The following is a 22957-nucleotide window of genomic DNA, read 5'->3' as shown; positions in this document are numbered from 1 at the left end:
GCTCATTTTCTGGAGGCTGAATTATCAGTAGAAAATCTTCATTCCCTGAAATACCTAGTTCGCTGGAGCCATGTGGAACCTTCTTCTGAAGGCCTAGCCTTTTCTGCCGCTAGCTCGTTTGCTGGAGGCTGAATTATCAGTAGAAAATCATTCCCTGAAATAACTCAATATACTATAAATATTTACATCAATATTCACAAGTGCATCCATGGTGTGGGCTTCAAGAAATATGCCCTTCAAGCACTCAAAGAAATCCAGAGATTTTCAATGAAGATGGAGACTCCAGATGTACACATCGATACCAGGCTCAACAAAGCTGTCTGGTCCAAAGGAATGAGAAACGTCCTATACCATATCTGTGTGTGGTTGTCCAGAAAACGTAATGAAAATGAAGATTTACCCAACAAGTTCTACACTCTGGTCACCTATGTACCTGTTACCATTTTCAAAAATCTATCTATAATCAACATGGTAGAGAACTAACTGTTTATTTTCAAATACAGTTATAAAACCTAAAAAAAAATTAAATGTTCCTCTTTTCTAGCTTGACTATCTTTTATAAAGAACAAAGGGAGGGAGGCCACCAGGTGGCGTAGTGGTTAAGGCACTGGACTCACACATGGGCAACTGTGGTTCGAGTCCCAGATCTGGAAGATTGAAACTCACACTGGGGGCACATGTGCGCATGTCCAAAATCCCAAGGAGAATGTAGAAAGGATTGTGGTGTGGTCATTCCCCCGAGACATGATTTCTCATTTTTTCTCTCTCCATCTTTCTCTGTCTTTGGCGAGTCCATGTGCCCTATAGCAAAAATCTCTTCAAAAAATAATTTTAAAATGTTCAAAGGGAGACCAACAGATGGCCTAATGGTTACATTGCTGGACTCCCACATGGTCGACCATGGTTCAAGTCCCAGAACTGGGTGCTTGAAACATATGCCAGGAGCATGTGTGTGCATGCCCAAAATTTCAAAAGGAGAATGGAAGAGAAGGGACTGTGATGTGGCCATGCCTCCTGGGGGGAGCAATTTCTCACTTTCTGTCTCTCTCTCTGTTTCCCTGGCAAGCGCACACACCCTATAGCAAAAATGTCTCTCTCAAAAAAATAAATAAATAAAATAAAAAAGAAGTACAAAGGGGGCCAGCTGGTGGCATGGTAGTTAAGGTGGCTGGATCCCACATAGCCAACTGTGTGGTTCAAGTCCTAGACACAGCAGCTTGGGAAACATGCTGGGCACATACACATGTGTGACCAAATTTCCAAAGGGAGGGAGGGCAAGATGGAGGAGAGAAGACTGTGGAGCTGTCATTCACCATGGGGAGTGCTTCTTCACTTTCCTTCTCTCTCTCTCTAGTAAGCACATGCACTCTGGCAAGTATGGAGGGAAAAAAAACTGCAGAGGAAGAGACAGGTAAAAGAATTTTGAATACTGGGCCAGCAGGTGGTGTGGTGGTTAAGGTGCAGGATCCCACATGGCTGATCACAGTTTGAGTCCCAGACCTACCAGCTTGAAAAATCACACCAGGTGCATTGTGTGTGCATACCCAAATCCCGAGAAGACAATGGAGGAGAAGGGATTGTAATGTGGCCATCCACCCAGGTGATTTCTCATGTTCCCTCTCTCTCCATCAAGCACATGTGCCCTATGGCAAAAATCTAAAAAAAATTTTTTTGAATATTTTCTTTTTCTTGAGGTATTATTTACATAAGTTGCAAAGATCTTAAATGTACAGGTTGGTGAAATTTTACATATGTAAATATCACTATAATATAAATATCACCATCCAGATTAAGATATAGAAATTTCCATAAAATCAGAAGTCTCCTTGAAGACCTCCTCAGAAGTCTCCTCTTGAGGGTAATGACTATCCTTCTATTATCACTGATAAGTTGTGCCTATTTTATACATCATAAAAATGCAATTGGGGACCAGCAGACAGTGTAGTAGTTACGTCGCCTGACTCCCCTGTGGCCGACCATGATTTGAGTCCCAGACCAGGCGGCTTAAAACTTCTGCCAGGCGTGTGTGTGCATGCCCAAAATCCCAAGAGGAGAATGGAGGAGAGGAGATTGCTGCATGGCCAACACCCTGGGGGATGATTTCTCATGTTCTGTCTCTGTCTTTAGAGCAAGCACACATGCCCTACAGCAAAAATCTCTCAAAAAAGAAAATGGAATTAGGCATTTGCTAATTAGTTTGGAATTATTGCCTTGTATTTGATTTATTGCACTGAACATTATACAATTCCTCCATGTAGTATCCATGTGTATTACTTCTGTGCAATATTCCATTGTGTGAACTGATTGACACTTGACTGTTTCCAATTTGGAACTATTGTGAATAAAACTGCTATGACCATGCTTTTTTTTTTTTTTTTGAACTTGCCATAAGAAAGTACTCCCAGGGGAGATGGTCACATTGCAATCTTCTCCTACATTCCCCTCTGAGGATTTTGGGCACACATGACTGGGATGTCTTTCAGCCATGTGGGACCCAGCCACCTTAACCACTTTGCACTGGCTGGCCTTGCTATGACCATTCTTGTACTTGCCTTTCTGTGCACACACTTGTTTCTATTGCGTTTATAACCCAGAAGTAGAATTGGATCATAGAGTATACATTTTGCTTTAGTAGGTACTGCCTCAAATTTTTCCACATTTATGTATGTAAATTATGTTTCCAAATTACATACCCAGTAGGAATATATGAGAGTTTTGTCTTTTTACCTCACTAGTATCTGGTTTTATCAGTTTTTAAAAATGTAATGTGAACTTTTAAACTTCCAAATGGCCTTTCATCCTATTTTATTTCCCCCAAAATAGTTCTGCTGTGAGGTGCATTGGAGATGTCAAAATAGAGTACTCCAATTTTGAGAATGAGCCTGTAGCAGTTCCCGGTGGTGCTCCTCTGGCAAGAACAGAGTAGGCTCCAAAGCTTAGTATGAGCCTAGAGATTCTCAAAGAATTCCAAACTCTTGCCCAATGGGTACAATCCTCCAGAGCATTGTGAGGCAAGAGAACTAGAACAGGCTCAAAAAGGGAAGCTGGCAAACTCTTGACCCACCCACTGTGTGCATGTCTCCAAAGGCACAGGCCTGACCAAGTAAGATGGGGCTGTCTTTCCCAAGATGGCATTCGAGGTTAGGGGCAGTGCCAACTTGGGATGGCGAAAGACCCAGTATCAACCTGGTCCTTGGTTCGGATCGGAAAACAAATTCAAATCTCCTTGTAGGCAGAACTTCAGATGGGCCAACAGAGCTCCCTGGAGGTATGAGACCTGAAGCCTGAAGGGACCTGCACCACAGCCAGTCAGCCCCTAGCAAGAGAATCCTGCTTCCTCCAAGGGTTTCTTTGCCTGAGGAAAGTGGAGGCTGGCACTCAGATTCCTTCAGGATCTTCTGAAAAATGGAGGCAAGGGTGATACAGAAGAAGTCCCCTTGTTTGGTGACCAATGCCAGCCCTAACTGGATTGTCAAGCCAAAAATGGCCATTTTCCTTCCTGTGGTTCAGAATTTCACCTAGCCTTCCTAAGAAAGACGCAACCTGGACTCTGCGAGAGGCAGGCAGTGACAGATAAATTACAGCGTGAGGCCCATTTCATAACGCACAAAAGGCAGTGTGGCTCCGGTGCCAGGTCATGGGTCTCCGAAGGGGGATGTGGGGGCGAGGTCCGTAGGGGTAGGGCGGCGGCAGAGAGGAGACCAGGGCAGAATGGAGACTAAGGGCTTCTCGGGGGAGAGGAAAGGACAGCTAGAGGCCCGCGGGGCTGCCTGCGCTGGTTGTGTCGGGCAGATTCTTTGCGGTGGGGAAGTCTGGCCAGGCTGCGGTGGCTTCCGAGCCGAACTCCAAGTTCAGAGGTGGGGTGGTTTTTTTCTTCCCGGCTGTGTCCAGCCCAGTAACGGGAGGTAACCCCGTCGCTGCTGCCGGGAAGGCGTGTGCTGGGTAGGAGCCCTTTCTCTGCCAGAGCAGGTCGTCCTCACTTCCGGGGGCCGGCGGATGGGCGGGCTGGGGTCCGAGGTCGGCGACCAGAAGCCGGAATCCCTCGATCCCAGCTAATCCACCCCTAGACGAAGTCAAACGACGGTTGGAAAGCAGCAGGCGGCGGCTGGGCAACCGTAGGGAATTCGCTCCTGAGCCCTAAGTCCCACCCCTCTGGTCGCGGTGCGGACGTGCCACGAACTGCGGCTGCGCAAGGGTGACGGCGCGCGGGCGAAGGGGGGGGGGGGTTTTGGTTCCAGCCGCTCCCCGGCCTTTCCCGACCGGCGGCGGACGTGCCACGAACTGCGGCTGCGCAAGGGTGACGGCGCGCGGGCGAAGGGGTGGGGGTGTTTTGGTTCCAGCCGCTCGCCGTCCTTTCCAGACTGTCGTCGGAAAGCTTCTCTTTTCTGCCTTCCCTTCCCTTTTTCATTCTCTTTCCTGGCCGGGGTTCTCCCTCCCTTCCTTCTGTCCGCTCCTCCCCTCCCCTTTTTGTCTATCCTGCCCTGGGTCTGGGCCGTTTTCCCGGCCGGGCGCACTAAGGTGCGCGGCCCTGGGGCCCAGTATATGACCCGGCGTCCTGCTGCCCCTCGCTTCCCCCGCCCCATGTGGCTGCGGGGCCGCGGCGGCTCTGCCCACTATGGCCCGGAAAGCAGTTAGCAGGAAGCGGAAAGCGCCGGCCTCGCCGGGAGCTGGGAGCGACGCTCAGGGCCCGCAGGTGAGGGGCAAGGGCTGAGGGCCTGGGACCTGGTGATGAGGCCGAAACACCGGAAGGGTAACTTAAAATCCGCAAATCCGGATTCAGGAATTGGGGTCCAAGGTCAGTAATCAGAGATGGTAAAAGAACCGGACCCAAGCCTGAAGCGCGCTGGCTGGAATTAAGTGAGAGCAGATAGGCCGGAGGGGTGAGATGCCAAAGGGGACACTCCGAAATGGGGCATATTCCGCAGGAGGCCTTCAGCGAGGAATAAGGCATGAGAAACCAGAATCTTGACTTTGGAGGAAGGGGTAACCAAAATGGAGGGAAATCGGGAGCAAAACCAACCTCCCAGGAGATACTGGGAGGAAGAATAAAGTTCGCCTTCCAGGGATCCCGAAGAAGCGGGGACGGTTACGTCCTTCGTCCTTGATCAAGGAAAAAGAACTCTATAGATACCTAAGCCATGAGCTGTGTCTTTTGGCCCTTGGACATCTCGAAGAAACAGCAGTTCCCAGGTATCATCCCTATACCTCCCCTTTTAGAGGGGAGGACCTTCTTAGGCTTGGATACCGACTTCTTCCCGTGCCTCCCTCCCGTTAGTGTTTGATTTTTCGAATTCTGCAACTGCCTGGAGCGTGGGCCTGATGACAGAGGAGCAGCGATTAATAGTGGGACCCCGGACCCTTACCTAGTTCCGTGGGCTACACCCTCCATGCTCACTGGGAGTACAGAATGAGGGGGAGAAGGGGACTGGACAGAGATGCAGCCCAGGTTGGTTTGGGAATCAAATCATTCCTTTCCCTGTTTAGAGATCTGATTCCCTCACTGCTTAAAGGTCTAGTAAACCTTTTGTCGATTTATTTTCTGCTTTCATTCCCCTGTCTTTCTGTTTTGGGAATTCACTCAGGTAGGTTTGACTATGAGCGACATCTTTGAGATGTTGAAAGCGTTAAACTGGATTTCTGGGATTGAGATTCTTGTTTTGTTGTACTGTTGTGTTTTGTATTTTTGTTGTATGTAAATCCTGCAGGTTGAGTTCTGAGTGATTACTCCAGTATGGTAGAATCTCTTGTTCAAAAGAAGGGTCGCTAAGCCCCTAATTTCTAATGTTGCTTTCCACAGTTTGGCTGGGATCACTCGCTTCACAAAAGGAAAAGACTCCCCCCAGTGAAAAGATCCTTAGTGTACTACCTGAAGAATCGAGAAGTCAGGCTACAGAATGAAACCAACTACGCTCGAGTGTTGCATGGTTATGCAGCACAGCAACTTCCTAGTCTCCTGAAGGAGAAAGAATTTCACCTGGGGACCCTTAATAAAGTGTTTGCATCTCAGTGGTTGAATCATAGGCAAGTGGTGTGTGGCACAAAATGCAACACGGTAAGTGTCTGGGGAAAGCTTGAACTTTCCCCTGTGTCTTGTTTATATGACACCACATGTTCTAGAACTTCTCACTGGTCATTACCCCCCCTTAGTTTCTTTTGGGAGGGAATTGCTTATTCTCTTTTCGATTGCTTCATGTTCATGACCTCTTTCTTTTTTTGCTCCTTTTCTCATTTATATTTCTGTTTTGATAAATGTTAAGTGCAGTGCACTTTAGGATCTTTGCTCTTAGGATTTACTGCTTGTAAAGGATTTAGTTTTTTTGTTTTGTTTGCCCTTTTTTTTAATGTTGCTTGCTTTGTTTCTTTCTTTTTTTGGAGAGGATTTTTGCTATAGGGCGCGTGTGCTCACCAGAAAGACAGAGACAGAGAGACAGAAAACGAGAAATCACCCCCCAGGGGGGATGGCCATGCTGCAATCCCTTCTCCTCCATCCTCCTCTTGGGATCTTGGGCACGCATGCACATGTGCCCGGTGTGAGTTTAAGCTGCTGGGTCCGGGACTCGAACCATGGTCAACTACATGGGAGTCCTGCGACATAGCCATTACACCAACTGCTGTTCCCTCCTTTTTTTTTTTTTTTTTGTTTTGTTTGTTTGTTTTTTAATTTGCCAGAAGGCATGTGAACTTGCCAGAGAGAGAAGGAAAGGGAGAAAGCACTTTCCACTGGGGCATGGTCATACTATAGTCCTCCCTCCTCCACTTCTCCACCCTGCTGGGATCTTGGTCACTCATGCACCTGGCCTGCTTTTCAAAAGGTGGCCAGGGCTTGGGAACCAGCAGTTAGCGTAATGGCTATGTTGCTGGATTCCCACATAGTCGACCGCGATTCGCATCCCGGACCCGGTGGCTTAGAACTCACGCCGGGCATGTGTGCGTGCGTGCCCAAGATCCCAAGAGGAGGATGGAGGAGAAGGGATTGCAGCATGGCCATCCCCCCTGGGGGGTGATTTCTCGTTTTCTGTCTCTCTGTCTGTCTCTGTCTGTCTGGCGAGCGCACGCGCCCTATAGCAAAAACCTCAAAAAAAAAAAAAAAAAGTGGCCAGGGCTGGGATTCAAATCTTGCTGTTGGCCATATGGGATCTGGCTGCCTTAACCACCAAGCCACAGAGGCAGTCCTTTATGTTGCTTTTTAAGTCAGAGGTCTCAAAGAAAAGACTTGGGAAATAACGATACTTAGGCATCATTCAGGATAAGTGATAGTGAAAACCTAGGTGTTGTCTGCCAAGCTACGAACATATATAGAAGTATGTAAAGGTTGACTGAAGATAGAAATAAGGCAGACTTTTTAAGGAAATAGATTCAAAATATGTATATAAAAACAAATATGACAAAGACATGAATCATTTCCTGTAAGGAAGGCAGAGAATGTATGTCTGGTGTTATAAGTCAGGGTGTTAGTAAGTATTTGCTCTTTAGAAAAGAGCCTTCTAAAGAAAATTCAGAAGAAAATTAAGTATGACATGAGTAGGAGAGTATGTTTAAAGAGAATAACTTAACAGTTATAAATTAGCTACATAAGCTGTGTAACCAATACAATTATAAGAGAGAACAAAGAAGTCAAATAGTGGGTATGATTGTAACAGAAGGGTAGAAATAGCATGATGTCAGAGAAATGGCAAGTGAAGAGACGCAGAGCTGGAGGTAGAAAATGATTAGGCTCAGCCACTCCCTCTATTTTCATTTCATGTCATATGAGTAAACAAGAAATGTCATAATGGCTGAGTAAATTGACACTAGACAGAAACATCTTGAATCAGTTGCACATAGCCAGAGAGAAGATAGGTGGCCAGAAGGTAGCCCAGTGATAGAATACAATGCTCTGTGAGGTTGACACATGGAAATGTTACAGGTTTGCATACAGAGACCTCCCTGAGTGTGCCAGGCAGACATATGCCCATGATTTGGAGCTGGACAAGGCCAGGTGTGGATTGATATTGGGACCCTGTTGGGGATGCTTCCTCTCTATCTCTTTCTCATCCCTGGAATAAATAAACTTCAAAAAGAATAAAAGGAGAGAAGGTTGTTTTAGAGCAGGAAAACCTCAGTCCAGGATGTAGATGTAGAAGGAAAAGGATTGCAGCATGACCGTGCCCAATTTAGGGGTACTTTCTCTTTTTCTTCCCTCAACCCCTCCCCCATCTCTAGTGAGTACACGTGCTTTCTGACAGTTAAAAAAAGTCTTAAGTATAGGAGAAGTGTCTGTTTATAAAGGACATAGGCAAAAATTAAGCAATTTTAAGGAAGGAAATAATACCATGGTGGTTGGGGTGAAGCTTTCATTTCCTCTTCTGTGGAAGGTTGCTTATCTTATGCGGAAGCCTTTGAAAACTAAGCAGGGGTACCAAGCCTCCACAAAAGTTCATTTTTTTAGTCTTGGGTTGTCAAACTCAGTTTAAGAGAATTGTCATTGTCTCTTGGAGTAGAGAAAGAATTTCCTGTTTGGAAGAGTTCACTTCACTTCCCATCATAGTGTTTTTGACCAACAAATATTGCTAAATTATAAACTAAATAAATTGTAGTCTCCTGTCTCTTGAATTTGTTGATACTACTTTGAAAGTGATCATGTTAAGTAATATTTTAATTACTCTTAATACCTACCTCTTACATCCTATGACCTAAGGTGTTTGGGGTAGAGTTTGCAGACCACTTTTCTTCTTCTTCTTCTTCTTTTTTTTTTTTTGAATTATTTAATTTCACTTTATTTATTTATTTATTTAAATTTGACCAGAGAGGGACAGAGAGAGAGAGAGAACGTGTGCACGAGAGAGAGAGAGAGAGCTGCAGGTCCAGGACTTGAACCGCGGTCGACCTTGTGGGAGTCCAGCGCCTTCAACTACCATGCCACCTGTTGGCCCCACTTTTCTTCTTTTTATAGTTGCTGTTTGTTTCTCTTAGTTTCCAGAAGCAAAGCAAAGAACTAGCAGTAGTGCTCTCATCTGAACTTTGAGACATTTAGCAAATGATTTCTTTATTTGTGTCTTTGTTTTCACATCTATAAGATGGGAATAGTAATAGCCAGTACTGAGAAGGTGGCTATGTGCATCTGGAAATACTCCTAGATAGCAATATCTTACCTATTCAAAAGTACTAGGAGCAGTAAAAGTGAATCTAAAACCTTTTCCAGTGTTTTTGTTATTTCTTTCAGAGTGAGGGAAAGCTATTTAAATAATAGGAACAACTACCTTTGGGTGATATATGAAAATTTCAGGAGAGGGGAGTTCTTATTGTAGTCTCTCCCTCTTTCTCTCTCTCTCTCTTTTTTTTTTTTTTCCCCCTAAATTTGCTATAGGGCATGTTCACTGACTGGAGAGAGACAAAAGGGAAGTGAGAAAGCATCCCCCTGGGAAGGATAGCCATGCCGCAGTTATTACTCCTGTTGGGATTTTAGGTGCATATACACATGCGCCTGGCATGTTTTTCAAGCTGATGAGTCCAGGATTTGAACCAGGCAGTTAGCCATGTAGTATCCAGCTGCCTCAGCTACCACACCATTGGCTGCCCCATCATGTTGTATTCTTAATAGTAAATGAAGTTTTGATATATTGAAGGATAACCTTTAATGACGTTATTTAAGTATATTCAGTAGGAAAATACACCTACATTAATTTGTATCCTAAAATAATGTGTTGATATGTATTTATAGATTAGAAACTTTCTTTCTTGGGTAGCCATGGCCTTTACCATTTGACAGAGTTTATACAAATGCCAAAAAGGTGGATCGTTTCTACATTAACTGACTTGAAACCTCCTAATAGGGGACCAGCAGTTAGTGTAATGGCTATGTCGCTGGACTCCCATGTAGTCGACCGCAGTTCGAGTCTGGGACCTGGTGGCTTAAACTCATGCTGGGTGTGTGTGCGTGCGTGCCCAAGATCCTGAGAGGAGAATGGAGGAGAAGGGATTGCGGCATGGCCATCCCCCCTCAGGGTGATTTCTTGCTTTCTGTCTCTGGTTCTCTCTGTCTTTCTGGCAAGCGCACGTGCCCTATAGCAAAAACCTCTCCAAAAAAAAAAAAGAAACCTAATAGACAGTGAGTTGTCCTCTGAATGAAAGCAGTAAAGGTATTTTGAAAGATTTTTCTGTAGTTTGATTCAGAGGGTGAGAATTTCCCCGTGCTCTACACACTACGGATAGTTATTCAATCCTGAATTCATTGGGCCAATGAGCTAAGTGCAGTGATAATCATAAATGCAAGTATGGCCATCCTGTGTTCATATTAATAATAATACAGCCTTTTTAAAATTTGCTGCAGGGCACATGCACTACTGAGAGAGAGAGAGAGAGAGAGAGAGAGAGAGAGAGAGAGATGAAAAGCAAGCTTCTCCTAGGGATGGATAACCACTCCACAATCCCTTCTCTTCTATTTTCCTCTCAGGATTTTGGGCACATACCCATATGTGTTTGGTGTGTTTTCCAAGCTATGAGGTCTGAGACTAAATCATGCAGTCATTCATGTGGGATCCAGCTGCCTTAACCATGCCACTTGGCTGGCCTTACAGTCAAATTTTTACTAAACTAGTTAAAGAAGTAGAGGTAGTATAATCTTAATTAGAACGTGAATTTGTTGGCTAGAATAGGTCGGTATATTTTCCTAATAGGAATACAAACTCAAATTGCCTACAGTTAAACAGAAAAGCTAAGTTGGGGGGAGTTTGTCAGACACAAGACAGTAGTGGAGACTGCTTGACTTTCAGCCAATAGTTGCCATGTAGGAATTTGGGCCTACCGTTAACTGATTTTATTTCCTTTTTAAAAGAGAGCCAGTAGGATCAGCAGATTGCTAAATGGTTACATTGCTGAACTCCCATGTAGTCAACCATAGTTTGATTCCCGGACCTGGTGGCTTAAAACTCACACTGGGCATGTGTGCATGCATACTCAAAATACTGAGAGGGTAATGGAGAGAAGGGATTGCGGCATGGCCATCCACCCTGGGGAGTGATTTCTTGCTTTCTGTCTCTCTGGCGAGCGCACACACCCCTAGCAAAAATCTCTCTTAAAAAAAAGAAAGAAAGAAAGAAGAAAGAGGTAAAAATCTGGATTTTTTTATGGGAAAGATATCAACCATCTATGAGGAATATTAATAATCCACTAAGACAAGAGCCTAGGGTGTCTAGAAGAGAGTTGTAGGATTTCAGTTGGAAAGGTTGACTAGGATCAAATTTTGGCAACTCATGACTGTCATGCTAAGATCTTATTTTGTTGGAAGTTGGGATGACAGTGGCCCAAGGGTTTTCATCATGGAATAATGTGGCTTTATTAATTTTATTTTTGAGAGATTTTTGCTGTAGGGCACCTGTTTGTTGCGGGGGAGAGAGAGAGAGAGAAATTATCCCCCGGGGGGGATGGCCTCACTACAGTCCCTCCTCCTCCATTCTCCTCTTGAGATTTTGGGTACGTATGCAAATACACCCAGTATGTTTCAAGTCACCAAAGTCTAGGATTTGAATCACAATCAGTCATGTGTGGGTCCAGTGTCTTAATCACTACACCATATGCTGGCCCCTAGTTAACCATTTTTGAAAATGTTTATTTTCTGTCTAGCAAGAAATGTTCATATCTATTCTAGAATTAACGTTTATCTTGTTTTCAAAATACTTAACTCTGGAGAAAAATTGTAGATACAGAAGTGTTAAAATTGTCATGTTGGCACATTCATTCTTTTGGATAACGTCCAGAAGTGTTTCTAGATCAGAAATCATTGTTGCCGCACTTTTTTTTTTTTTTTTAAGAATTACTTAATTTTGGACTAGCAGGTGGCATGATAGTTATAGGGGCACTGGATTCCCACATGGCTGATCATGGTTTGAGACCTGGACCTGGCATTTTGACTTTCTTGCTTTCCCTTTCTCTCTCTCTGATTCTCTGTGATCAAATTGAAAGAAGAAAAAATAATAATAACAAGTGGAATTGAATGAATAAATAGTTCTTTTAAAAATTATTTAATTTTATTTATCATCATTATTATTTTTTAACTTGAACAAAGAGAGAAAGAGAGAGGGAAAGTGAGAAAGCAAGCCACCAGGTCTGGGACTCAAACCATAGTCAGCCACAGAGGAGTTCAGCACCTTAACCACCATGCCACCTGCCAGCCCCTTGGCAGTGCTTTATAAACTCTAAGATTCTCTGCAAAACTAATTCATTTTATAAAGTTTTAAGAAGAGCAAGAATGAGTTTATGCTCTTTATGTGTGACTGTACTTGAACTAGTGGTTTCCTGTTTTCTAACTTGTCTTCATCTTGGCTAGGTCTTGCTTGAATCAGCAGTGTTGTGGACTCTAGGAATCTTGTTAAGTATAGTGCTTTGCAGATTTTGGGTTACCTTCTATATATGAGAAAATTAATGATTAAGAATGTTAGGGTGTGGGACTGGCAGGTGGCATCATGGTTAGTGGTGCTGGACTTCCACATGGTCCTAGACCTAACGGCTTTCTTTCTCCTTTTTTTTTTTTTTTTAATTTTTTTCCAAAATTTTATTTATTATTTATTTCGGTTTGACCAGAGAGGGACAGAGTGAGAGAGAGAGAGAATGAGAAAGCAAGCCACCAGGTCCGGGACTAAAACCACAGTTGACCATGTGGGAGAGCAGCATCCCTAACCACCACACCACCTGCTGGCCCCCGCTTTCTCATTTTCTCTTACTCTCTATCCCTTTATTGTGAAATTAAAATAATAATAAATAAAATTAAGCAAAATAATTCTTTAAAATATATATATATTAGGGTGCCCTAGCCATCACCTGTGGCACAGTGATAACACAAGTACCCTACAGGGCTGGAAGACATTTGGCCATTTGTGTTTTTAAATACCCTGGTCAATCTGAAAACACTCTAGATGTGTGCATGCAAGGTGCCCAGGGTCCTGAGGATCTGGAAGTTTGGGAAAAGAGGATTGTAACATTAGACTCTATCAAGAGTACTCTCTTTCTCTCTCTTTCATGTATATTTTCACATGCTCTCTATCATAAAAAAAAAATAATATTAAGGCCTCATCAGCCATACTACAGAGGGATTGGAGAAGACTTACTTAGGACACCTTTTCTCAAGGATGTTGATGTTTTGGGTGGTTTCTTTGTTGTCTGGAACTTCGTCTCATATTACAGGATATTTCACATTCCTGGCTTGTGATCTGTAGATACAGAAATGTATGCCTTCCCTCTTCCACACCCCAAGTTATTATGGCAGACGCATGTATATATATACACAGGTACATGTATGTGGTATCAAATATCTGTGCCCCCAGTTGACAGCCACTGCAGAGATTTTGAAGTAGGCAATTACCTCTTAAGTGATTTGAGCTCTTTATTTGAGGTATAATCTTAGACGTGGGACATTGGAGAGTTAACAAAGGCGAAACTTACTGACCTGTGCTTGAGGCTTCTTTTATTTCCTACATAGGTCCTGAGAGGCATTACAGTCAGAGAAAAGGGTTTTTACCTCTCAAGCTGATTCACATTTTTTCTATTGGAATGAGATCAGTACCTAGATCTGGTTCAAGAGATTATACAAATACGAGTGTTTTTTCTGGTGACACTACTTTTCTGCCTGAATCTGAGTCACAGGACTATTCATGTTTTGTTTCCTGGTCTTTGAGCTATAAGGAAGAAACTCAGCCAAAATTGGTAGCTGTATTAAATTCAAGATTGTGATTGGTCTATAACATTTTACTTCTTAAGTTGCTGGTTCCACTTAAATGGATTTATTTGAGTATAGATTTGTGGGAGCCATCAGTCTCTTTCACTTGTTAGGTGGAGGTTTTCCCACCAAGACAGTTTTCTAGTGTGAGAACTGGAGGGGCATTTCTACATCTCATTGACTAGAATGTGATTGGACAGTTTTGTGGTTTGTGCCTACATTATTAAATCCATAAACATTTATTACATTTCCTTCATGTATGAAGACACTGCTTAGTGTGTGATTGTCATGATATAAAAACTCCAGACAGAGCTGAAAGGGACTGTAAAAATAATGCAGTTCCAACCACGGCATCATTTCTCCTTTTATAGTTAAGAAAACAGACCCAAAGGAGGAAGCTGATGTGCCTGAGATTCTGTAATGAGAGAGAAGTAGAGCTGAGTTTGGGCATCAGTTTTCCTTGTTCCTTGTCAGAATTCTTTATAGTATACCAAGAAGTCTTTAGACTTTTTTGCTAAAATACCATTAGTGGCAAAGGACTGTTCAGTGGGTGACTGGACAGTACAGAACCACCATGAAATTTCCTTGCATTTCTTACAGTATCTCAAATGCTCTTGTGTATCCTTGAACATAACATCTTCATGATTCTCTTAATATAAAACTACTGTTGAGGGATAGAAATCTTTTATTGCCTGTTTAATGCTCCAGGAAGGTCAGGTGCCAGTTTTTCCTATAAAAATCACAGCGCTACAGCACTGTAACACATGAGTCCTGACCTCTGCTTAGCTTACCTGCGATGTGATACGTAACTACGTGCCAAGTTAATTACTACATAAATGCCTTATTACTAGTGTCAGCCTGAGAGAAAAAGTCATTCATAACTAGAGTATTTCAGAGAAATGTTCTAAGGAGGAAGAGGCTTCAGTCAATGGGAAGGAAACAGGTATCTATCCTACAGCAGAGTCAGGAAAAGTGCAAGGAACATTACAGGCCTCTGAATGGACCATTTGGTTGAGGGAGGACAGAAACTATAAGGAAGGAAAAACTGGCTCAGTCAGTGGGAATTGGCTGCCAAAGGCTAATCTCTTGGATGACATTTTTTTCTTTCACCTTAACTTTATATCTGACTTTTCTTGCTGTAGGGTATGTGCTATAGGAATAGTAAGAGAGCATTCTCTGGAGGAACAGCCACAGCACAATACCTTTTCCATTCTCTTCTCAAGACCCTGGTCATGGCATCAAGACCCTCTTGGGAGTAGTCTTCTGTCTGTCTCATAGAAGAAACTAGAAAATAAACTTTTGGCGGGGGGATAGCAGATGATGCGGTGGTTAAAGAGCTGGACCTCCTACATGGCCGACCATGTTTCAAGTCCCAGACCTGGCAGCTTTCTCTCTCGTGAGCGCATATGCCCTATAGCAAATTTTTAAATAATAGTAAAATTAAATGAATAAATCTTTAAAAATAAATGAATAAATAAGCTTTTTCTTTTCTTTCTTTCTTTTTTTTTTAATTTGCCAGAGGGTGTGTGCATTTGCCAGAGGCAGGTGGCCAGGGACTGGAAGCAAGAAAGCACCACTGGTGGGAAATGGTCACTTTACAATCCTTTCTCCTTCATCTCTTCTTCCTTTTAAGATTTTAGGCATGCATACAAGCTTGGTGTGTTTTTCGAGCTGCTGGATCGAAGACTCGGACCACACTGTCAGCCATGTGAGATCCAGCTGCTTTAATCACCAGGCCACTACCTGACCCTAAATAGTTTTTGGATGAAGATTCCTGGTACCTATCCCAGTAATTATTCAGAATTTTCTTCAGTGAGGCCTTGGAATTGACGTTTTGAACAAGCTCTTAAGTTTTTTTGTTTGTTTATTTTGTTTTTGGTGCCAGTAGGTGCATGTGCTTACCAGAGGGAGAAGCAGAGAGAAAGCATCCCATAGTGGAGCATGGTCATGCTGCAATCCTGTTTCTTTTTTTTTTTTTTTTTTTTTGGGAGATTTTCGCTATAGGGCGTGTGCACTCGCCAGACAGACAGAGAGAGACAGAGAGACAGAAAGCGAGAAATCAACCCCCAGAGGGGATGGTCACGCCGCAATCCCTTCTCCTCCATTCTCCTCTCGGGATCTTGGGCACGCACGCACATGCACCCGGCGTGAATTTTAAGCTACCGGGTCCGGGACGCGAACCGCGGTCGACTACGTGGGAGTCCAGCGACATAGCCATTACGCTAACTGCTGGTTCCCACAATCCTGTTTCTTCAATTTCTCCATACCATTGGGATTCTGGACACACATGCTAGCTTGCCTGATGTGTTTTTCAAGCCATTGGGGCCAGGATTTGAACGGTCAGCCATGTGAAATCCAGCTTCCAATGTATACTGCTTAACCGCTACACCATAAGGCTAGCCTTCAGGCAGTTTTTTAATTGTAAGTTTATTTGTTTCTTGTATGAGAGACAGAGAGACACTTATATACAGGCACCCCAGATGTGGTCTTCATCCAATGATCTAACCCCAGCCTCATCAAACCCAGAACATGGATGCACATGTGACCCTAGTGTATATAAGGAATACTTGAGATTTGGAACCAAGATTTCCCATGTAGGTTCAGCATCACAGAGCATTGAATTACAGATACTGCTATAGCTTGCTCTTAGGCAATTAATTTGATTTATTTCTTTTAATTTTTTTCTTTGCCATAGAACACATGCATGCACAACTGAGGGGGGCAGAGGACAGAGCACCTTCCACAGTGTCTTGTCATGCCACAATCCCCTTTCTGCAGTCTGTCAGCCTGTCAGGTCTTGAGCACTTCCACGTATGGTCAGACTGACCAGGCCCGGAAATTGAACCTTGTCACCCCATGGCATCTGGCTTCTCTTTAAGCAGTGCATTACCACTATGCCATGGAACCAGTCCCGGCAATTTTTAATGTTCTAACATCTGAGAATCACTGGCTTGGACTTTTTACAGCTGTACTTTTGTTTTCCCTTTGTTAAATCAAGACCAGCGGTTTGAATCCTTTTTATGTTGTCTAAATCACACTTAGGGCACAACTAGGGGCCTCAGGTTTACTAGATCTGAAAGAGTTCCTCTGTAAACATCTTAGCAAATACCTGTTCAGAAGCTAGCAATGAGATCTTTCTGAACTTTGGGAAGTCCTTGATAAATGGTTACATACATTCCTTATTTGCCTATTCCCAATGTCATTTATTACACATGAAACTTAAAAGAGAGAGATTTGGTAATTTTTATTTTTTTATTTCATATCTTCCTTTGGGTTGCAAACTTTGCAATATCTTTAGGAGAACATTTGTAAACATGTTAAAAATACCACATGAAACTTAAAAGAGAGAGATTTGGTAATTTTTATTTTTTTATTTCATATCTTCCTTTGGGTTGCAAACTTTGCAATATCTTTAGAACATTTGTAAACGTGTCAAAAATACCTACATTTATACCAGCAAATTTGATTTATTCATTTTGTATTTGTACTGATTCAGAGATACATATGTTGTATCTTAGTTCTGTTTGTTAGCTTTGTGCTCTTTGATAATCCAGCCACTTTTTACTAGGCCTTTCTTCTACTTTTTTTTTTTTTTATTTGCCAGAGGTTTATTTGATAGAGAGAGAAAAGTGAGAAAGCACCCCCCCCAATATGGAGAATGGTCACTTCATAGTCTTTTCTCCTCCATTTCTCCCTTCTTTTAGATCTTTGGACACACATTCACATGTGCCTGATGTATTTCTCAAGCCGCCAGGTCTAAACTGTTGGGTCGTTGGGAAAGTCTTGATGCATTTTTACATAGAAAAACAGAAAAATATATCAAGACTTTCCCAGTAACCTAATAAAGTTGTGTAGTTAGCCATGTGGAGTCCAGCTGCCTCAACCATCACACCTCTGGCTGGCCCTCTTCTCTTTATTTATTTTTTAAAGAATATTTAATTTTATTTATTATTGTTATTTTTTATTTTGCTATAGGGCATATGTGCTCACCAGAGAGAAAATGAGAGGGAAAGCAAGAGAGCAAGCTATCAGGTCTGGGGCTTGAACCATGGTGACCATGTGGGAGTCTAGCACGTTAACCACTATGCCACCTGCTGGTCCCTTCTCTTATCTTTAACACGTAGAGAGTCTACCCCAGCTGCTGTGGTACAGCAGTAACATAAGTGCCCAGTATGGGCATTGACTGTGGGTTCAGATCCCCAGGTCAGTTTAAAAACAAGTCAGTTGTGCAAAAGGCCACCCACAATCCTAAGGAGCTGGAGTCCTAGGGAAAGGAGATTGCATGTGATGAGACCCTTCTGAGGATACTTTCTCTCTCCTGTATGTTCATGTATTTTCCTTTCTTGTTGTCTTTTTTTAATTTAATTTAATTTTTTAGGTTTTTTTTTTTTTTTTTTTTTTAGTTTTGTTATAGAGCACATGTGCTTGCCAGAAAGAAAACAGAAAAGGAGAAGGAAGGTGAGAAATCAACTCCCCTCCAGGGGATAGTCACTCCACAATCCCTTCTCATCTCCTTTTGGGTACACACACACACACACACACACACACTCTCTTTGTTGTTGTTGTTTTTGTTTTTTAAGGTTTTTGCCATAGGTCACCTGCACTCACCAGAGAGGAGAGAGACAGTGAGAGGGAAAGTGTGGAATTATTCCCGAGGGAGAGTCGCCATGTTGCATCCCTTCTCTTCCAATATCCTGGGATTTTGAGCCCACATGCACACCTGCCTGCTATGATTTTCAAGCTGCCAGGTCTGGGACTTGAACTGCACCTTAACCACTACACTACCTGCTGGCCCCCGGCTTGTTTTTTTCCAAGCTGTGCAGCCGTGTGGGATCCAGCCACCTTAATCTCCACAGCACCTACTGGCCCCATGTGCTTTCTGTCATTAAAAAAAAATTGTGAAAGCCATCAGGTGGTGGTTTAGGCGCACTGGACTCCCACGTTGCCAACTGCAGTTTGAGTCCCATATCTGGCGGCTTGCTTTCTCACTTTCTCCTCTCTCTCTTTCTGGTGAGCGCACATGCCCTATAGCAAATTAAAAATAATATTGATAATAAAATTAAATAAATATTTCTTTTAAAAATTACACAAATGTATACTGATTAGGGCTGATTAGTACTGATTAGTACAGCACTGAGGCAGTGAGATCCCATATGGCTACTTGTAGTTTGAATCCCTACTCCAGCAGCTTGAAAAACGTAATGGGCACATGTGTATGCATGTCCAAAATTCTAATGAGATGGAGAAATGGAAAAGGATTGTGACATGACCACACTCCATTGAAGGGGATGCTTTTTCTCTCTTTCTCTGTCAAGGGTACATGCCCTCTGATAATTAGGGAACAACAAATGGCTTAGTGGTTACATTGCTGGACTCTCACATGGCCAACTGCAGTTCGAGTCTCATTTCAACTCATGCCAGGTATGTATGCATATGTGTGCAAGAGGAGACTGGAGGAGATTGTGGTGTGTCCATTCCCCTTAGGTGGTAATTTCTCATTTTCTGTCTCTCGCTATCTCTCTGGCAAGCATATGCACCCTGTAGCCAAAACCTCTTTTTTAAAAAAAGAAAAGATTTTTTAAAAGTATACTGATTAGGAGCCAGCAGGTGGCATGGTGGTTGGGGCGCTGGACTCCCACCTGGTCAACTATGATTCAAGTTCCAGACCTGGTGGCTTGTTTTCTCTCTCTCCCTCTTTCTTTTTCTTTTTTTTTTTTTTTTTTAAGAGGTGCTCGCTGTAGGGCGCATGCGCTCGCCAGACAGACAGAGAGAGACATAGAGACAGAAAGCGAGAAGTCACCCCCCAGGGGGGTTGGTCACGCTGCAATCCCTTCTCCTCCATTCTCTTCTCGGGATCTTGGGCACGCACGCACGCACACGTGCCCGGCGTGAGTTTTTTGTTTTGTTTTGTTTTGTTTTGTTTTGGAGAGATTTTCACTGTAGGGCGCGTGCGCTCGCCAGACAGACAGAGAGAGACAGAGAGACAGAAAGCGAGAAATCACCCCCCAGGGGGGATGGTCACGCCGCAATCCCTTTTCCTCCATTCTCCTCTTGGGATCTTGGGCACGCACGCACATGCGCCCGGCGTGAGTTTTAAGCCACCGGGTCCGGGACGCGAACCGCGGTCGACTACGTAGGAGTCCAGCGACATAGCCATTACGCTAACTGCTGGCTCCCATCTCTCTATCTTTTTATTTTTAAGAGAGGTTTTTGCTATAGGGCTCATGTGCTCCCCAGAAAGACAGACAGAGTAAGAAATCATCCCCTGGGGATGGCCATGCTGCAATCCCCTCTCCTCCAGTCTCTTGAGATTTTAGGCATACATGTACATGTGCCCGGCATAATTTTTTTTTAAAAAAAGAATTCCCGGCATGAGTTTTAAGCTGCCAGGTCTGGGACTCCAACCGCAATCAGCTATATGGGAATCCGGCAACATAGCCATTACACCCCCTGCTAGGCCCTTCCTTTCTCAATCTGGTGATTGATGCCCTATAGCAAATTAAAATAAATAAACAAAATAATAAATTAAATAAATAATTTTTTTAAAAAATAAATTGATTATGGGGCCGACAGGTGGTGTGTTGGTTAGGGGCACATGCTATACTGCACATGCACTCACCAGAGAAACAAAGAGATACAGAGACAGGAAGTGAGAAATCACCCCCCAGAAGGATGCCTATGTCACAATCTGTTCTCCTCCATTCTCCTTTTGGGATTTTGGGCATGCACACACATGTGTCCAGCGTGAGTTTTAAGCCACCAGGTCCAAGACTTGAATCATGTTCTACTACTTGGGAGCCCAGTAATGTACCCAAGATCCCAGCAATCATATTTTTAATAAATGGAAGGGAATGTGTATGGTAAAGAAAATATACTGACTGGGTTAACTCAATATTTCTTGATAGTAATAGCTTGGTGAGTTTTTTCCCCTAATTTTCTACCTTTCTATATAAAGTTTTATAAACTTTCTAGATCATAGTATACTGCTTTTGTAATTGGATTCCAAAAAATATTACTTTATTTTAAATATCCATGAGGTCTTGCTTTGGTAGAGTTGGAATAGAACCAATGATTCTGGCTTTCTGGATGTGAAAACTCTTCTAGCTCCTTAATGGTATAAAGTAGTTGTAGCTAGAGTCTTTTTTTTTTTTTTTTAAGAATTATTTTATTTCATTTTATTTATTTATTTATTTTTAAAAAGAGGGAAAGTGAGAAAGCTGCCAGGTCTGATATTCAGACCACGGTCGGCTGTGTGGAAGTCCAGTGCTTTTAACCACCAAGCCACCTGCTGGTCCCATAGCTAGAGTTTTGATTGTTTAGGCAGCTTACTGGGCTCAGCCATACTCCCAGCTCCTGTACAGCATGATCCAGGTGGACTGGCATCTACCTTGAGACGTGCTCGACAGAGTGCCTGATTCTTCTAGCCATTTTTGGAGTCCCAAGTGAATGCAGCTCCTTACTCAGGATCTCTGGTCATTCTCTCTCTCTCGCTCTCTCTTTTTTTTTTTTTTTGGTGGTAACTTTGCTACTTGCCAGAGAGAGGAGAAAGTACTCCCAGGGGGGTGGCCACACCACAGTCCCTTCTCTTTCATTCTCAGGATTTGGGGCACACACATGCACGGCCTGGCATGTTTTTACAGCTACCAGGTCTGGAGCTCTTAACTGCGCAGATGACCATGTGGGATCCATCTACATTAACCACCATGCCACCTTTCAGTCCCTTTTCTTTTATTTTTTTGGAGAGGTTTTTGCTATAGGGTGCGTATACTCGCCAGAAAAACAGAGAAAGACAGAGAGACAGGAAGTGAGAAATCACCCCCCAGGGGGATGGCCATGCCGCAATCCCTTCTCCTCCAGTCTCAGGATTTGGGGCACACACATGCACGGCCTGGCATGTTTTTACAGCTACCAGGTCTGGAGCTCTTAACTGCGCAGATGACCATGTGGGATCCATCTACATTAACCACCATGCCACCTTTCAGTCCCTTTTCTTTTTTTTAAATTATGGAAGTCCTATTAGTTAATCGTAGAAAGAAACTAGCATACCTGGATTTTTTTCCCTCTTTTTTTGAAGAGGGCACAAGCACTCTCCAGAGGAAGAGAGACAGCATTGCCCAATGGGGCATGATCACACCACAATTCCTTCTCTTCTGTTTCTTCATCCTGTTGGGATTTGAGGCATGCAAGCCCTGTGTACCCAACTTGTTTTTCAAATTACTAGAGTCAGAATTGAAACCACAGAACCCTGTGGAATCCAGCTGCTTTAACTACCAGGCCATAAGGCCAACCCTTGAATTATGTTTTTAATAGCTTATATTTAATTCCATAGCATGAGCAGCTTTCCATGCTAATAAGGGTCCTTCTACTCCATAATTCTCAAAGCTTGTACAGTGGTCCATTATGTGACTGTACCCCGTGGTGTTTAGTTTATAAACGCACCATACTTAAAACTGTTCACCCATCATTATTTCCTTAGCATGAATTCCTACAATTAGAGTTGCAAGATAGACATTTTTAAATGTTTGATCGATATCCTCTGCCATTTTCTATTGTATTTCTTAATCTTGGTTCTCTCTCTTGCCGCTGCCCATCTTCTCAGTTTGGGCTAGGGAATGGATCACTGTGCTTTGATTTCAGTTGTCTTTCTTTTTTCTAGTTTTCAGTAGGCTTAAGCTGCCCACTGCCTTTTATTATCTGACTACAATATAGTTTTTTGGTTTTTTTTTTTAGGTTTTTCCTCTAGGGCGCATGCACTCTCAAGAAAGAGAGAGAGAAAGTGAGAAATCACCCCCTAGAGGGGATGGCCATGCTGCAATCCCTTCTCCATTCTCCTCTCGGGACCTTGGGCACACACACGTGCCCGGTGTGAGTTTAAGCCACCGGGTCCAGGACTCAAACCACAGTCGACCACATTGGGAGTCCAGCGACATAGCCATTCTGCTAACTGCTGGTCCCAGTATAGTTTATTTTGATGTCTGAATGACCTGCAAGCGTTTACTTTTCTTTCTCCATTAGGCACCAGTCTAAAACACCCTTGAGTTTAAGAAACAGTGAGGCTCCTCTCTCCTTTTTAAGCTACCTTGGTCTTTGTGTATACCCATTTACGTGAGTTTTACATCTTCCTGAGCGACAGCCTTTGCTTTCATTTTTCCTTTCTGTTCTAGAATGTAAGCTGCAGGGAGCCTGAACCTTAGGCTTACCTCATGATGCTGCTAGTTTCTGGCAGGGATCCCAGTAGGTTAATGTGGAGCAGCCCCATTCTGGGAA

The 22957-nt window shown here is 43.3% G+C and overlaps 1 protein-coding gene across 2 annotated transcripts in view; it reads left to right on the top strand.

The window, feature by feature from the left end:
- Positions 1-3113: 3113 nt before the first annotated feature.
- Positions 3114-22957, top strand: part of DCAF12 (DDB1 and CUL4 associated factor 12) — a 36033-nt gene continuing 16189 nt past the window's right edge. Inside the window, exons 1-3 of one of the 2 annotated variants that reach the window (XM_014585796.2) lie at positions 3114-3140; positions 3233-3268; positions 5798-6052. In XM_014585796.2, coding sequence (XP_014441282.1) covers positions 3129-3140; positions 3233-3268; positions 5798-6052 — 303 coding nt within the window. In that variant the 5' untranslated portion in view covers positions 3114-3128. Of the gene's footprint in view, positions 3141-3232; positions 3269-4293; positions 4694-5797; positions 6053-22957 lie in introns of those variants that run through there. The other variant, XM_006143114.3, reaches the window with a different exon arrangement.

This window comes from Tupaia chinensis, unplaced genomic scaffold, assembly GCF_000334495.1.
Source record: "Tupaia chinensis unplaced genomic scaffold, TupChi_1.0 Scaffold000093_1, whole genome shotgun sequence".
In the NCBI taxonomy this organism is placed as follows: domain Eukaryota; kingdom Metazoa; phylum Chordata; class Mammalia; order Scandentia; family Tupaiidae; genus Tupaia; species Tupaia belangeri.
The sequence above is the reverse complement of the archived record's forward strand: the minus strand, read 5'-3'. Positions and strand labels throughout refer to the sequence as shown.